The sequence below is a fragment of the Hirundo rustica genome, chromosome 14 (assembly GCF_015227805.2).
Source record: "Hirundo rustica isolate bHirRus1 chromosome 14, bHirRus1.pri.v3, whole genome shotgun sequence".
NCBI classification, from domain to species: Eukaryota; Metazoa; Chordata; class Aves; order Passeriformes; family Hirundinidae; genus Hirundo; species Hirundo rustica.
Genome location: NC_053463.1, coordinates 1,176,978 through 1,193,298, shown reverse-complemented (window position 1 = coordinate 1,193,298; position 16,321 = coordinate 1,176,978). Strand labels below are relative to the sequence as shown.

At 47.0% G+C, this 16,321-nt stretch overlaps 2 protein-coding genes across 2 annotated transcripts in view; one reads left to right on the top strand and one right to left on the bottom strand.

Moving 5' to 3' along the window:
* The first annotated feature begins 1,793 nt into the window (after positions 1–1,793).
* On the top strand, positions 1,794–3,613 carry LEAP2 (liver enriched antimicrobial peptide 2). The gene is made up of 3 exons (XM_040078473.1): positions 1,794–1,900; positions 2,324–2,475; positions 3,352–3,613. The coding sequence occupies exons 1-3, from the start codon at positions 1,844–1,846 to the stop codon at positions 3,386–3,388; spliced, it is 246 nt and encodes an 81-aa protein (XP_039934407.1). The 5' UTR covers positions 1,794–1,843; the 3' UTR covers positions 3,389–3,613.
* A 630-nt stretch (positions 3,614–4,243) lies between these two features.
* AFF4 (ALF transcription elongation factor 4) overlaps positions 4,244–16,321 on the bottom strand; it is a 47,042-nt gene continuing 34,964 nt past the window's right edge. Inside the window, exons 14-22 of the mRNA XM_040078025.2 lie at positions 15,336–15,573; positions 14,255–14,352; positions 13,661–13,724; positions 13,386–13,522; positions 12,915–12,986; positions 12,154–12,247; positions 11,414–11,457; positions 10,449–10,669; positions 4,244–9,913 (exon numbers count right to left, since the gene is read on the bottom strand). Of these exons, the coding sequence (XP_039933959.1) occupies positions 9,795–9,913; positions 10,449–10,669; positions 11,414–11,457; positions 12,154–12,247; positions 12,915–12,986; positions 13,386–13,522; positions 13,661–13,724; positions 14,255–14,352; positions 15,336–15,573 (1,087 nt within the window). The 3' untranslated portion in view covers positions 4,244–9,794. The remainder of the gene's footprint in view (positions 9,914–10,448; positions 10,670–11,413; positions 11,458–12,153; positions 12,248–12,914; positions 12,987–13,385; positions 13,523–13,660; positions 13,725–14,254; positions 14,353–15,335; positions 15,574–16,321) is intronic.

Below are 16,321 nucleotides of genomic sequence, written 5' to 3'. Positions count from 1 at the left end.
AGAATTCTGATATATCATCACAAAGTACCAGCCTTCCCCAGACAAAAAAGCTGAGAGATGGTGACTCACAGTGGGCTCTGCTGCTCTTCCAAATCCCGTGCTTCACGGAAGAAGTCAGGGCTCCTGCTGCTGCCTTGTCCTCCTTTGTGTTCTACACTAACGCCTGATGGAAACAGCAGAAATTAGAACTCACATGCATGAAAAGGAAGGACTCCATGGGAAAAACAATTGAGAAATTCCTAGCCAAATATAAAATAAACTTTTTAAGTTCAGCTACTTGTCTGCCATGATTTACTCTCCCATTTCCTTCCCTTGTTAAGAAGGTAAAATAATGAAAATTTTGCTTCCTCCACCCAGAGAAGCAAAACAAATAGGTCAGAGGAAGGTGTGTAAGAACCATCCCAGGATGGGAATGATTGAAGAGTGATTGTAGATTGTGCTGGGAAGGTTTTTCTTTTAATCCCAGTGAAATTTGGGCTAAGGGGTAATCATCTGACTTCAGAGCATTATCTTAATCTAAGTCACTTGCCCTCCACGCTGGCACTTGTGCCTCCACATTAAGCAATCAAAGAAAAAGAGCCTGTGACATCCAGATCTGTATTTACGATTTAGCTAAAACACAGTTCATTATACACTTACTACTTTATGAAGTATTTGCCTGCATTAAAACAGTGTGTTCCAAAACCTGCACACAGTGACACGAGCTGGCACTCTCTGTCCCTCTGCAGTCTCAGATGTCTTGACCTGAGAGATGTGAGGCACATGGGACAGATGTGGGAACCAGACAGAGCCACAGCGTGCTTTGGGTTGGAAAGGCCCCGAAAGCTCCCGCAGTCCCTCCACCTTCATTAGCCCAGGGTGCTCCGAGCCCCATCCAACGAGATCCACAAATCCCAGAGGTGAGGAGCCACGAGACACAAACACTGGGACAAGCACAAGTGCGTAAGCAGAGGAGATGAGAGGTACCAGCTCTGCTCACACTTTTCTCTGCTGCTGCAACCTCACTCCACAGTGGAAAACCTGAAGCTTTCCTCTCGATGACAAAGAGCCCCTCAACCCTCATGGGAGCTGCTTTTGGAAGCCTGATGGTGAGTGACACGGCTCGGGGCAGAGATGGCTCATCCAGGGAAACCACAGTCTGCACATGGAGCTCCTCATCTCCAGACAAGCCCTGAGCAGCCTCTTCCGCTATCCACCCAGAGATGATGATCTGCGACACCTCTGGATTCCTGGGGGAAGAGCTCTGTGAGTTATTCCCAAACCCAGCTGGAAAGTGTTACACCTGCTTTTGAGCACTGTGTGCCTGGAAATAAAGGTTAAGCAACTTCCTTATGGTTTTTTCATGTACCAAGAGCGAGAAACAAATCAAAAGCACAATTCTCTGCTCCAAATCAGCCTGGCAAGACAACCCTTACCCCTGGTTGGCTAACTCAGAGCTACAGAAGTCAAGTTAGGCTTTTGATCTTGACCATAATAATTTGGGCCACCCCCCGCCTTTTGCTTAAAAATAGACCATGGAGTTCTGGTAACATCTTAGGTGGGCTTTAAAAAAAGGAACAGTTGGCACAAGGGGTCAGCACAACTGACCAGACAAAGTACAAGTGGAAGGGGAGTAAATCATTAGCTCGAGACAGGCCTTGAACCAGTTCACTGCAGCCGATGTAGACTTAGCAATTCCCTCTTGTTCCCAAGCGAACTTTGGCCTTGTAATAACTGGCAGCTGATTCAATGATAAGAGAATGAAGTCTATAAAAATGTAGCTGAAAGCCTGGGAAGTCCTTACCGGAGCTCTTTATGCCTCCTCTGCCCACGGCTGCTCCAAGTGACAGCTCCTGCCGGGAAGATGCATTGGTGGAAAGTGACGGCAGCCCTTCTGCTCTGCTCACTGCTGCTCAGCCAGGTAAACCGAGATAATACTGAAATAAACTATTTAAAGGGCTAATTCAAAGGACAGGCAGTCCATAAAAGCTGTTATGATTTGGATGGACAACTGGCAGGAGTTAAGAGGTGACAGCAGGGCTTGTAAGAGAATCCAGCATCATAAAAATGTAGAGTTACTGCCTAGTGAGTACTGGGCTACTCTGAGCCATAGCTCAGCCAGTGATTCTGCCTTCCTCCCAAGGAGATTAAAACCAGCATTAATTTTGGCAGATATTTCTTTGGGGTTGGGCTGCAAGCAGTGCTTTCCCCAGAGGGTGCTGCGATCTGAAAACCAGAGAGATTTCAAGCGCTTCACTTAGAATGAAGACCGATGACCTGAGCAGCACAGCAAGGAGGCGCTGCTCCTGCCACGCGTGCTGACGGTCACCCCGGTGCGTTTCAGACCCACGGCGTGGCCCTGTCCCCGAGGCAGCCCCACGGCCGGCCCCGCAGCCCCCGGCAGCGGCGGATGACGCCCTTCTGGAGAGGGGTGTCCCTGAGACCCATCGGAGCCTCCTGCAGGGACAACAGCGAGTGCCTCACCATGCTCTGCAGGTAACCGCGCCCAGCGCGCCGCGACGCGCAGAGCTCCCCACCTGGGCTGCTCCCAACGGGACCCGGAGGTCGCCCTGTGCACAGAACGAGATACCAGGAACGGCCATGGGGCAACAGACTCAGACTCTTTAGCAAGCAGAGCAAACAGAGCAGAGTCCAGGCCTCCCGAGCGCCAGCCACAGTCCTTTCACTGCAACCCCAAATAACCTGGCTGGGCAAACAGAGCAGAGGGCTCCAGACAGCTTTTGGGCAACTACAGAGCTTCCCATGAATCCTTCCTTTTAAAGCATGTGCTACTGAAAATGAAAAAGCCTGTATTAATATCTTACCCTAAATTAATTACTTTAAGCTCATAGTTAAAAAAGCAACTACAATATCAAAAGCCATTCAGTTCTCATTAGGCACGAGCAAATTTTCCAATACACATAAATTGATTAGTTAAAGTTATTACTTAATGACTGAAAGGTGATTTTGTATGGTACCTGTTGTACACATAGACCGGCGCTCAGAGACAGGATAGAAAATAGTCCTTTTCTACTACATGTAAATAGCAGTAATGGATAAGTATATTGTTAATGAATATAGCATATCCTATTATTAATGAATATTATTATAAATAAGCTTATTTTATATTATAAATTATTAGGATAAATAACTAAACAGGACAGGGTGGTTGGGCTGTTATGTTTGGAATTCTGATGGAAAGCGAAGACCAAGAAATGAATCAAGACTGAATAGCTGAGGGGAAATCAGCGTGCCTGAACCCAGCACTGCTGGCACAGGGCACACAGATGTACCTGGGCCCCCTGGCTGAGCCTGGCAGGGGCAGCCCCAGCTCCCAGTGCCTCATGATGGGTTTTTCTTTTTTTTTTTCAGGAAAAATCGCTGCCTCCTCTCCACGGCCTCGGCGTGAGCTGGCACCATGCACAGCCTGCACTGTTACTGCTGACCATGCTCCACACACTTGGGATGTATTTATTGACTGCTCAGGAGCTGGAAGGGCCTCGAGCAATCAGGGTATTTAATATTTCTGTCACATCTGCTGATAAAAGGACTTCAAAGAGCTCGAGAGCATCTCCTCCCACAGCCATGCCTCAGGAGGCCTCTGGCCAAGCTGAATAAAAGGGCTCTGCATCTCCTCCTCGTTTGGTTTTTTTTGTAATGTTTTCTATTATTTATTTGAAGGTGTGAATTAAAATATATATTCAGCAAAGCAGCTTGGTTTTCCTTGTATCTTGGGCAAAGTGGATGGCGAGCACAGAGCTGGGGCTCAGTTCCAGCCAGACTTTGGACATTTATCCTTCCCCCTGGCAAGAGCATGAAGTGGATCAGGCCCCTTCTCCTCCCAATCTAGCTCTTATCAGCCCGCAGATAAAGGCCTGTTGGAAAGAGGGAGCCAAACTGATAATAGTGATAGCAACTCCGATACCCCAAACATATCCAGCGATAAGTGCAATGAGAACTATTTACTCCTAATTACTTCTAATCAAATTTACTTAAATACATGTCCTAGGCTGACTTTTGCCACTGACCTTATCTCCTGTCTTAAAATGAATTGATCAGAATGCTGTTCTGATGTGTTGGATGTCGACTTGGAGGCTGAAAGACACAAAAAACAAAAATCAACAAGTCTGGACACACGCATTGGATGCTGCTTTTCTTTTGTTTCACAGAGCAATAGGATCAAGGAAAGAAAATTCTGCCTAAAAATGCACTTCCAGGCAGGAGAAGGCCCCACAAAACAGATACAAGCACAGGGGATTGGAAGTTTAATACAGAAAATCTATTTGATATTTATTAAACTTAGTTTCTCCAGTTACAGTTTTGCATTGTACAAAGCATTTTAATGACACAGTAGTTAAAAAGATCTTTACAAATTGAAATGTGATACCCTTTTCTCCAAATATTTTAATTGCCATAAATTTGTTTAAAAATACACATTAAACGCATGTTTCAGACACTAAACTTTCTATAATCTCAATACCACAAAATACATAGAATATACTATACAGATGTGGAAAAAATCTAGTTAGTATATAATACTTTGCTCACCATTAACAGCTTTATTACGTGAAATGCACATACTGACTTAGAAATCCTAATTTTGAGCCCCAAAGTACCCTTTGAAATTTCAAATGTATTGCAACAAATAAAATCACAGTTTGTTTCTTTTTTTTTTTTTTCCGGTTTTGGTTGAAGACAGATGTCCAAATCTTTCGATAGAAAACAAAATGTAACACATGGACTTGTCATGTACAAAGCATAAAACAGAGACATCCCATTAGTTACTAATAGTACCTTTCTGCAAGATTAATCAGGGCTTCATTTATAAGTGACAGGTTAAAAGTTACCTCCCCTCCCCAGCCCTCCCCCAAAAGAAAAACCCCTTCTTCACCAAATAATAATTTCAAATAAGATAAAGGATTTTTAATAAATATATAAGCACTTTATCCTCCATATACAAAATTTTTTTTTAAAACAATTTAAAAGGGGGACCAGATACAAATGTAAGGAACTGTGCTTGGAAAGTCACGCCCGGTCCTTGGAGTAGAGTTTGGGATGCGGAACGCCAAGGCAGCGCCAGGAGCCGCGTCCCGGGCCAGGGCTAGAGACCAGAGCCAGGAACGGGCACGCTGCCACGGGGAATTCAATTCCCAGGTGGAATTAAAACACGGCCACACCAAGAGCCCGGCTCCCTGAGCTGCCACAGCAGCTGGAATTGCTCCCAAGGGGATGAGGGGCTGGAGCAGAGCCCGGCCCAGGAGCGGCTCCGGGGGCAGCGCGGCCCCTTCCCTCCCCGAGGGCACCACAGCCTCAAGGGCTCAAGGGCTCGGACACAGCAGGATTCCCCCCGATGGGATTCCCACTGACAGGATTCCCCCCGATGGGATTTCCCACTGACGGGATTCCCCCTGATGGGATTCCCCCCGGCGGGATTCCCACCGACGGGATTCCCCCCGACGGGATTTCCCACTGACGGGATTCCCACTGATGGGATTCCCACCGATGGGATTCCCACCGACGGGATTCCCCCCGACGGGATTCCCACCGACGGATTTCCCACCGATGGGATTCCCACTGACGGGATTCCCCCCGATGGGATTCCCACCGACGGATTTCCCACCGACGGGATTCCCACTGACGGGATTTCCCACCGACGGGATTCCCCCTGACGGGATTCCCCCCGATGGGATTTCCCACCGATGGGATTCCCCCCGATGGGATTCCCCCCGATGGGATTCCCATTGACGGGATTCCCCCCGATGGGATTCCCACTGACGGGATTACCCCGATGGGATTACCCCCGATGGGATTCCCACTGACGGGATTCCCACCGACGGGATTCCCCCCGATGGGATTCCCCCAACGGGATTCCCCCCGATGGGATTCCCCCCGATGGGATTCCCCCCGATGGATTCCCACTGACGGGATTCCCCCAACGGGATTCCCACTGACGGGATTCCCCCAAGGGGATTCCCACACGTCCTGCTCAGGAAAGCCCCTCCTGGAACAGCTCTGGATGTGGGTAACTGGTGAGCAAAGCTCTGGCTCCTCTCTGTCCTTCAGGATGCCCAGCACTGACCTCATTGCTCGGGAACAGGGGTTTTCCAGAACACTGGCACATCACAGGGAGCAGTTTCAACCCTGACCCAAGGATTTGTCGTGAAGGTAAGAATTTGGAAGTTGTTTACTCCCCAATGGGTAACTCAAACTTGACTTGCTCAGGCCCTCGTGGATCTGCCTCAATGGAAACACTGCAGTGACAGCAAAGATCTTTGCAGAAAATGACATTAAATACAGCAAAGGTAGTTTCTCTCTCTTTCCAGCAGTTTGCCTTTTGGCAAACTCCGTAATTCTCTGCCTACGGCTTTATTTTACTTGCCCCAGGCAAGTGCTACATGATTCCTATAAATTCTGACTCTCTGTGTGTTGGGGCCATTCATAAATAACATTTCCGGGCATTTTTTGTTACCACAGCAATCAAGCCTCAGCAATCTAAAGGAATATACATTGCACTCCTGGATAATATGCAATATTTATCACCAATAAGATGGTGACTCAGCACTCAATAAATAATATATCAATATAGTCAGTTGCACCATAATCTAAAAACAAGTATAACATATACTTTGGACAGACTGAGTCATATATATATACATATATATTAAAAGACACATACAATACAAATTGCATACTGCCATCGAAGCCAAGGAGAGCCGTCCGTCTGCTCTGCTTTATGGCTGAGATTCAAATCAAAACAAAACTCTTGGGCTGGTTTACTCTGGTGTCCTGAAGATTTGTTTGGAATTATAAATGGTTTGCACCTTTATCACCTGGAACCTGCAAGTCTGAGAGCAAAGTCAAACAGCACAGACAGCTGAGCAAGCCTAGTCTGATTGAGCCATTTTTAAGATTCACCAACTGGGGCCATGATCAGCAAGGGAATTTAAAATTACAGTTCCGATATGTATTGATACATATTCCCTGTCCAGGGAATCATTTGGGAAGCCAGGACTGGGGAGTCCCTCCTTAGCCACTCCTGTGACCTGCACTCCCTCTGTGGTGCTGGGAGCTGCCGAGGACAGGGACAGAGCCCTCCTACATTGGCAGAGGGATGGAAGCCTAGGACGTATTTGCTTCTCTTTTTTTTGGCTATAAAATCTGATCAAGTACAGAACTTTCCTCTTGGAAACAAGGGTCAATCCCAAATTAAGATACGCTTTTGGGATCGAGAGGTTTGAACCGATCTGTTTGCAGCAGCCCCAGCTGCACGAGGCATTCCCCATCCACGCCCAAGCCCCCCGCGGATCCCCCGCACGGACACAGCAGCGGGACAGCACTCCAGAGGATGTGCCCCCACAGAGGCCACCCCTCAGCTGGGACACTCCCAACCAGCTCAGGTCCACATCTGGACATGATGCAAAGAAAGCCTTCCGGTTGTTTGAAGCCAATTGCTAAGATCCACTGCTCTAGGGACAAGCGATGCGTTTTCAAGAGGCCAATTTCGCGTGACACCAAAAGGTATTTGTGGGACTCTAGTTAAGGAAAAGAAAATTCCCCGAGGTGACACCATTCCTGCTGACAGCAATGGTGACTGTGCACAAAGGAGCAAGCCAAGAACAGCCACGCTGGCTAGTGCAGCACTACACACAAACCCACCCACGAATGCAACTTCTACCAAGGGATTTCTCAGCGTCAGAGGTGTGCGAGGCACTTCAGAGAGGAAAGGAAACACGGCTGACAGTGTCCCATGCCCACGGCGGGGAGTTTGAGGGTACAGAGTTCTGTCTCCAACAGCAAAGACTAACAGAAAGGTGACCTTGCACAGTGATTCCATAAAAAGGATGCTCCGACAGACCTGAAGAGTCGAGTCGGGGAGAGCCCCAGGTCTGTTCCCCGTTTATCAATCCGGACGTAGCAAAGCTTTTCTGGAAGTACAAAACACGCTGGGACGCAAAGGAAGCTCTACGAAGATGCAGCTACCTTGGAGTAGGTTACTAATTTGCAAAACTTCTAAACTCTTAAAGCCCATAGGACATACTGCAGTACTAAGGAGCGTAGAATTCTATTCCTTCTCTCGAGGTTGCCGTGATTTTGGCACTTAACTACACCTACACAAAAAATTTAGTGCAATAATTTTCCTGAACATGCACGTTCATATCTGGTACAGAATAAAGGGTTCGATGGGAGAGAAAACAAAGCAGCATTCCACAATCTCACTCCAAAGGATTCAGAGTTGGACTCTGGGGAAGGAGACCACCACGATGAGTCAGTTTGTGTGACAGACACCGGGACTTTGAAAAAGGAAATGGAATTTTACCCAAGTACTGCAGAAGACCACTGCATACAGTATACCTGGTCCTGCTGTAAAACATCTTGTAAACAGTTCATAAAATCTTCATCTAAAAGTAAGGCATAAGGCACACCAGACATGTTGGGGGCACTAAGCAATACTGAAAGCAGTAGCATTTGAAACCTTTAACTCAGACAAGCACCTCACGTGGAAAGGTACTTTGGTTTGCACTCGGAGAGGGGCCACCTGCAGCTCCAGAAGCCTCTGTGGCACCCAGCAGCCCCCTCGGGAGCGGACGTTACGTGACACGAACGGGACCTTCATCAGCACGGGGTAAAGCCAAGGTTGCCATCCATCCTGCCCAGAACAGAGCTTCCTGCAGGAGCAGCTCTGCTCCCAGCCGCGGCGGCCGCTGCGCTGCCAGCCTGTAGTGTCCATCACCCAGCAGACCCTAAGAGGACAACACGGACCTAGAGTTCTACTAAAGATTCCTGGTTTCTCAGTCAATGGAAAAAAGATGCAAATGACGGTCCTGGTAGGAACTGATCTACTCTCGGGTTCGGAACCACAAAGTTCCCCAATTTCCTAACTGTCAAAAAGCGACGAGCACGGAAACAAAAGGTAATTGAAATGAAGAGATGCACAAAAAGCACGAGATTGTCCTTTTCCAAAGCCTTTCCTGTTTGCGTCACACCCACTGGACCAAAGGCCATTCTACACCGTTGCCTGGACGTTACATTAAATGCAAATTACTGTAATGTTTTGTGATTGTTATAGTGTTAATCCACGGCTTGAAGCTGCCTTGGAAACAATCCAAGGCAGATCCAGCTAAATATTTTTCCATATAAATTTCTTTATAATTCATTTAAATGAAGTATCTCAATACGTAGAAGAATATCTGGAACTTTTCTATTTAGTACAAATTCTGCAATAATAAATCTGTAGTTGTCATTTATTAGTCGACTCATAGGCATTAGGCATGAGAAGTATGGTGTCCCTACTCGTTAGAACCTATCAACCCTAGTTCCTTTTACAGGCTCTACCACCACAAGACATTACAGAGTAACAAAGCTCACGAAGTACTTAAATAAAGTGTCTAGGTTTAATTTCTAAGTACTCAAAAGGGGAAATTTAGGGAAGAAGAAATAGCTAAAACCAGCCCCTAACGGGGCTTTTCAAAATTAAAGTTAAAAAAATTAAAATAAATAGGATTTAAGCTGACTATTCATGTATTGTGACCGGAATCCCAATGATCTATCCACGACAGATCAGCAAGACTACAATTTTTACGTAGCAAATTTTCAAATATTTAAATAACTTAAACCGGGAACACTGGAGAAGTCCACGAACCAGCTGATTTGGGGTTTAAACACAAAACACAAATGAGGATGGGAGACACGGGAAAAGCATTCCTTGCTCTTAGTGTCAACTAAGCGACGTGTTATGGCAGTCTTCCTTTTCGACATGACACAGTGTTGTGGAGAGGAATCGGAGGCAGCTGAAGAACGGGCCGGGCTGGGGCTCCTCACTTGGCGTCCAGGCGCAGCCAGTGCAGGCCCTGGCGCGTGTACCGCACCAGCTCCGTCATGATGCTCGTGTTGAACACCAGCGGCCCCATCACCTTGTCCAGTTCAGCAAAGAACTCTGCAACGGCACAAACGCACGTTAGAGGAGAGCACCGGGGAGCCGCAGCCGAGCCCGGCTCCCAGCACGGATCGCTGCGACGGACAGACGGAGAACGAGGAGAGCCGGGGGAATGGGGCACACAAGGAGAAAGGTCCTTCCTCATCCATTTCTTCACTCTTCCTCACAAGACTGCTTGCAAGCAGCTAAACCAATGCCAGACTTCCTGGTTTTTCCTCTAAAACTTACATTTCATTAACTGAAAAGAATTAAACTACTGCCAAACTTGTTAGGAAGCTAAAAAATTTCAGAAAGGGAAATGCACCAAGTTCCTCTTCCTACGCTGAACATTTTACAGGAAACACAACGAAGGTTTTGATGTCACAACTCCGACGCCACCTTGACGACCACAACACCCAGCCTGGGGTATCCCTGCCACCCCCGGGTGTCCCTTTCCCCCTGCCTCTGCAGAGGTTCGGCACCACCAACAGAATCCGAGCCTGGGGAGCGTTGCAGCCCCCTCTGGAGGTTTCAATCCCCCCGAGGCAGCCCTTACCTTTCTGCTCTCTCGAGAGCTGTTCCGCTTGTTCCCAGATTTCAGTGGCATAGAGGAAGTTGGAGGTGACCTGGACGTAGCTGGCAGCCATCTGATGGATGCGCTGCGGGATCGTCACCGAGGACCCGCTCCCTGAAGGGTTGGCTGCCCCGGAAGAGTAGTTTCCTGAATTCCCTGGAGACAGCTTTGGAGAGACTGGAGATGGCATCCCCACAGGTTTGCTGCTCGCCCAGAGAGGAAGATGGAATTGGGAAGGCAGAGATACAGCAGCTTTAGACACACCATACTCTGAGATGTCCCCTGAGATCCCTCTGCCCACACTCAGGGAGTGGGATGGGAAAACATTCCCCACTTTTCACACCAAAAATCAGGATTTTCCCTACAACAAATGAAAGCCTCGAGCTGGGAACTGCTGAGGATCATCCAGCAATTATTTATAGCTTACAAAACCTAATTACCAAACCTCAGCATCTCTTAATTCAATAAAATCTTAAATTCAATTGTTTAAATGAACCTTAAAGAGTAAGAACGAAAAAATTACAGCTATCTGGTAGCTCCAGTGCCAGCATATTGCATTATATAACATTACTGCAGATAACACAGTGGAAATCTGAAGTGCCCTCCCCTTAAACTCATCAAATAATTCATCAAAAATCCATTATTTGGTTTAAAAGAGCAGAACTAACCGCTAAACTATGGAACAGAGAATCTTGCAAGTGCTTGTAACCTCTGGCCTTGCAGCACTAATTTATTAGTGTTCTTGTCTGAGGGGAGAAGCATTAAATTGAACACCAAAACTCCCTGGGATAAATGACCACCACGACAATTACACAAAAAATGGATCAAAATCCACACCCTTCAAAGAATCACCCCAAAAGCTGCTCCCTGAGCCCCCCCTGGCACACAGGAAATGGAGAAAATGTCCTGCAAGTTGAGAAATAGGGGCAACGGGTTTCACCACTCACCTTCCCATACCAGGGGACGGCGCTTGAGAATTATTGTAGCAATTCTGTGGGGAAAAAGACACATTTCACCTGATTTATACTTTCACTAGTTACATTTTATCTGGTTGTTTAACGGTTCCTTTCTAAACAAGGCAAGGTTTTTTGCAGTTGTACGTTCAAGTAATGTTCTCAATAATATCACAGTAAACTGAATTTTAGGGAAATATCCTTTTTTACTGATGGCTAAGACACAGACTAAGGGGTTATTTTAGCAAAAGAAACAAGTGTTAGAATATCCCATTGCCCCTTATGGGAACATTTTCATTTTTTCAGCCCCTTAATAAAAGAATCTGTTATAAGTGACATTGAACAATTAAAGATATCCCAGATCTGAGAGACTGAGTATGTGATGAGCCTGGTTCCTCTCAGCATTGAGAGCTGGAAGCTTCAGAATCAGCTGCACAGAAATTTAGATAAATTCATGGGCAATTTACATAAACCCAGCCAACATCCCACTGCAAGCAACCCTCTCCTTGAAGCCTACTACATTTATTAAAGAAGAAATGAACAGAGTTGTCACAGCAGGACCAGCAGGGTTATGGCTGTTATTAAAGCTCTGCCCAGCTTTAATACACCTTCAAGTCCAGTTCTAAACAGGTGCTCACATGCAGCAGTCTGAAATTGGATTTGGGAACTTGAAGTGATGTAGAGCTTCCATACCATGAGGTTTTAATGTTCTGAGAAAATAGAGATGCAATTACCTTCAGATGTTCAGTCAGGGTTTTTGAGTATTTCAATGCACTTTCCTTTTTCAGTTTGAAAAGCCTCAGGTACAGCAGAGCTTGGCACCGAAGGCTGCCCAAAGACAGGACAAATCAGTCACAAATAAAGTTAGGTTTATCTCGACTCAGTAAATTTCAAAAATCTAACAGCTGTGGTCTTGATGTTCTCTCTGCCAACTCAGCTCTCAAGTTGTAACTCAACCAGAAAATCTAAAACCACCTTGAAATTCTGATGGGGACTGAGACAGCTCCGTGTGCCTCGAGCTGGAACTGAAACTCAGTGCTGCTGCTGCTGCTGAGTTTGGGAGACACGAGCCAGGGACTTGGACAAGAGCTTCATTCATTGCTCATTTACCTGTGCCAGGACAGCCTGAGCCCCTGCCAGGGCCTGCCCTTTGCTCTGCCCTGAACCAAAGGGGTCTGGTCCTCTGCACCCTCTGCAGCCACTCCTCAGCCCCAGGGCTCCTGCCAGCCCCCACAGCCAGTCCAAGTGTGATTTATGCCTGGCTCAGTGCTCAGGTGGCACCTTCTGCTGTCACTCTTCAATGTTTCAAAGCCTTGGCCCTCGCTGGCAGCATCCCCACTTCCAGCAATCAGACACAGATTAATTTCTGTGTACGGCCAAGGGGAAGTCTCCTTCTGGTTCAGGAACACCCAAGGGCTCAGTGTAAAACAGCATTCTGTGCAGATTACAGATGGGAAATGAACCAGGGCACTGCAGGAAGTCCCAGCACACTCACCAAAGCACTGCCAGCCTTTTGTCTGCAGCCGTGGCATCCGGGGCCAAGTAATTCTTCAGTTTCATAGTGTATCTGCAGAGAAAGGCAGCAAATCAGCCCCAGAACAAAAACTACTTTCATTTATCACAAAACACTCATGTTCTCATCAATTTCCAGTTTCAGCTGTCTCCTCTGTTCCAGGAACATCTCTCAGCCCCAAACAAAGAACTGACTCAGCTGTAAGCAGAATAATTCTGCTCCTCCTGGGCCACTCATTGTAGAGGGGCTCGAAGGCTCAGCAGAAACCACCTCACCTTTCCTGGAAATGCTTTAAAGCCCAGCAACTGGGATGAACTGGTGTCACTGCTCCAGTGTTACTGGGAACGACAACAGATCTCAAAAACTGGGGGCAAAACCTCTGTACACCTCCAAGCTCTGCCTGCCAGAGCTCCCCGCACCCAGCTGCCCCTGCAGGAGCTCTGCAAAGCTTACTTGATTAATTCCACAGTTTCTGAATACATAGGGAACGGGGACTTGGATTCCTGAGCGTTTTTCTCCAATGCATTCCCACACTCAATGAAGGACACGACAGCATCCAGGTAGTACACGGCCTTCTCGAACCTGTCCGACTGCGGGGAGGGAGAACAACTCAGAAAGCAGAGAAGTGCGAGGAAATCCCAGCACAGAAGGGCAGGAGAATGGCAAAGGCAGCAAACCAAGCCCAGGATCAGGGGCACACACTGGGTGGGCGTTGGAGATCCACTCACCAAAGCATCTGCATTATGTTTCAGCTTCTTTGCTTCCTGCAAGTAATGATCAGCTGAGTAAGTCCTGCAAGAGAGGACATGGATTTAGGGACTGCAGCCACCCATTCACACAGCCTTTTGTAACTGGAGCTTCTTAATATTGCCACATTTCAGGGCTTTTTCCTGTTCTAACTCAAGCTACACTAAAGGAAAACTGTTTAAAGGAATCTGTTAAATTAGTTAACTACCACAATAAAATAGTTCAAAGCAGTTTCAAGTTAATTCTCTAGTTTCAGGTAATTCCAACAGTATTTCAACCAAGTTGTTAAGCATTAAGTTATTTTAAATTTGGTGCAAACATAATATCATCTGTAAAGTGAATTTAAAGAAGTGCTTTCAGAGCAAGCTGACATCTGAATCGGCCCAATTTAAACCTCAAGTCTGCATCAGATGGTGAAATATTTTATTCTATTTTATTTTCAAGGTATTATCTTTGACAAAGAGCTTGTGTGTAGCATCTTTTGTGGAGCAAAACACCAACTCTCCTCGGTGGGGAGCTGCCTGTGCTCGAGATCCAGAGCCCCCCGAGAGGGAAAGGGGATTTTCTGTCCTCACCTATCATCAAAAACGAGCTTTGCTCTCCTCGACTTCGCACCTTCCGTGGCCTGAGCAGAGGCAGGAGGGCAGCTGGAGGAATTGTTCAGGATCTTTTCCTGGAAGGGAAATCCATGCCGTGATTGCAAGAAGAGCGTTTGTTGTAGAAATCCCCCCCTTCCATCCAGGAAGGACGGGCTGCAGGAGCACAGGGAATAGCTCAGGATGCTCCCACGGGGCTGGGGCTCCTCACTGCAGAGGGGAGGGTGCAGCCAAGGCTTTCCAGTACACCCAGGGTCAGGAAATCCCTCCCTCCCTCCCTCTCCCCTGGCACTCTTTCTAAACCCTGGTTTTCTCTAACAGAGATGAGGAGGATTTTGAAGATTTCTATCAACAACACTCTCTTTGAATGCCTTTGCCTTGAAAAACCCACACAGGAGTAGTTACTCCTCTGAGAAAGACATGAGTAAGCACACCTGAAGTATAAAACAACAAACCTATCACAAATTAACAGCTGGCTTGGGGATGTTGATGTTTTTAAATTCCATCACATCGACCTTCCCAGCCTAAATCTCTTACAAACCATTTTCTGCACCATCTTCATAACCATGTTTTCTCCCCTCCAACCACGGAGAGCTCTGTAAATTGCTGAGCTGCAGTGAAAATAATCTTTCTACAATGTCATAAAATGGGAGGCAGAGCTTCCCACCCCAGCACTGAGCACAGGCTGAGCTCCTGCTCTCCTCTGAAAGCAGGACAAGTCGTGTATCTGCTCTGAGGAGACCAGAGCAGCCTCCCAGCTCCATCTCAGCGTGCACACAGCTTTGTAGTGATGCTCTAATTAACCACTGGAACAATCAACAGGCAGCACCAGGGGGTGACTGAACCCATTCCCCTGTTAACACAGGAATTTGGCAGGATAAACATTTGTATTCCATCACATCTCCAAGTTGTTTTCTCATTTATGGCCTTCCATGGCACTTTGAGCTCTGTGACAGGAAACGATGCACATCTCAAACTCACCAGAGTTAAACTGAACTGGGGATGGTTGTTTAGATCAGACTAAACAAAAACACAGGGCAGGGACAGAAGCAGCCTTTACCTTGGCTTCCTTGGCACTGCTGGACCCCTTCCCCTCTGTCTTCTTCTGCTTGGAAGAGGAGCTGCTCTTGCTGCCACTGCTGCTCTCCTTGCCCGGGTTGCTGCTGGATTTTAGGGATGAGGACTGACTGACTGTTCTCTTCCTGGAGCCGTGTTCCTGCTTGGAATCCTTCTGCAGGGCTGGGGCAGCAGGGGAGGGCAGCAAATCCTTCTCTTTAACAGCACTTGGCTTTGAAGACCTGAAAAGAAGAAGAAATTCGGGGTTTGGTTTTCTGCCTTAACAAACAAAACCTCCCCAAAACAACACAAATCTTTTTAAATCTTAAACTAAACACCTTTCCCCCCACACACAAGATTTTTACTGTCAGCGCCAGCTTTGGAAAAAAGGAGAATAATCCCCTCAGTGAGCAGGTTTCTCCAAAGCCAGATTGAACTTGTTTTCACCATTTTATTTGTTCTGACCTGAAAACACAGGCAAAGCCAGACAAGTTCTAACCATAAAACCACACCCCTGCACCAGCTCTGTACAAAAGCCACCCCAAACCCTGCCAGTGTCAGCACTGGGAGCCAGTGCCAGCGCCAGGCTGTCTGTGCACACCAGCCAGCCAACAGCTCCAGGGAAAGATGCTCCAGATAAACCTCTGGAAGCCAGGGAATGGGAAACTTCCCCAGCACAGCCTTTCAGGACACTCTCACCTGCCTGCTGAGGGATGCTGTTGGCTATTCCTGCCTTCCCACTGTTATTATTTCTACACGTTATTTCCAGAAAATCATAATTTCATTTAATTAAATGTCCTTCAGAGAACTGCACCGGCAATCGAGCAAGCAGCAGGAAAAAAAGCAAATATCAGGTAAAAAAAAATCAAACTAGAAACGCATCCATTCATTCCACAGCTGTTCCCTAACAAACAGTAAGACACTGTTTAATTCAGAAGGGGCAAACAAAAGTTGTAGCATCCAAACTGCTGCAGCTCCTCACATCTTTGT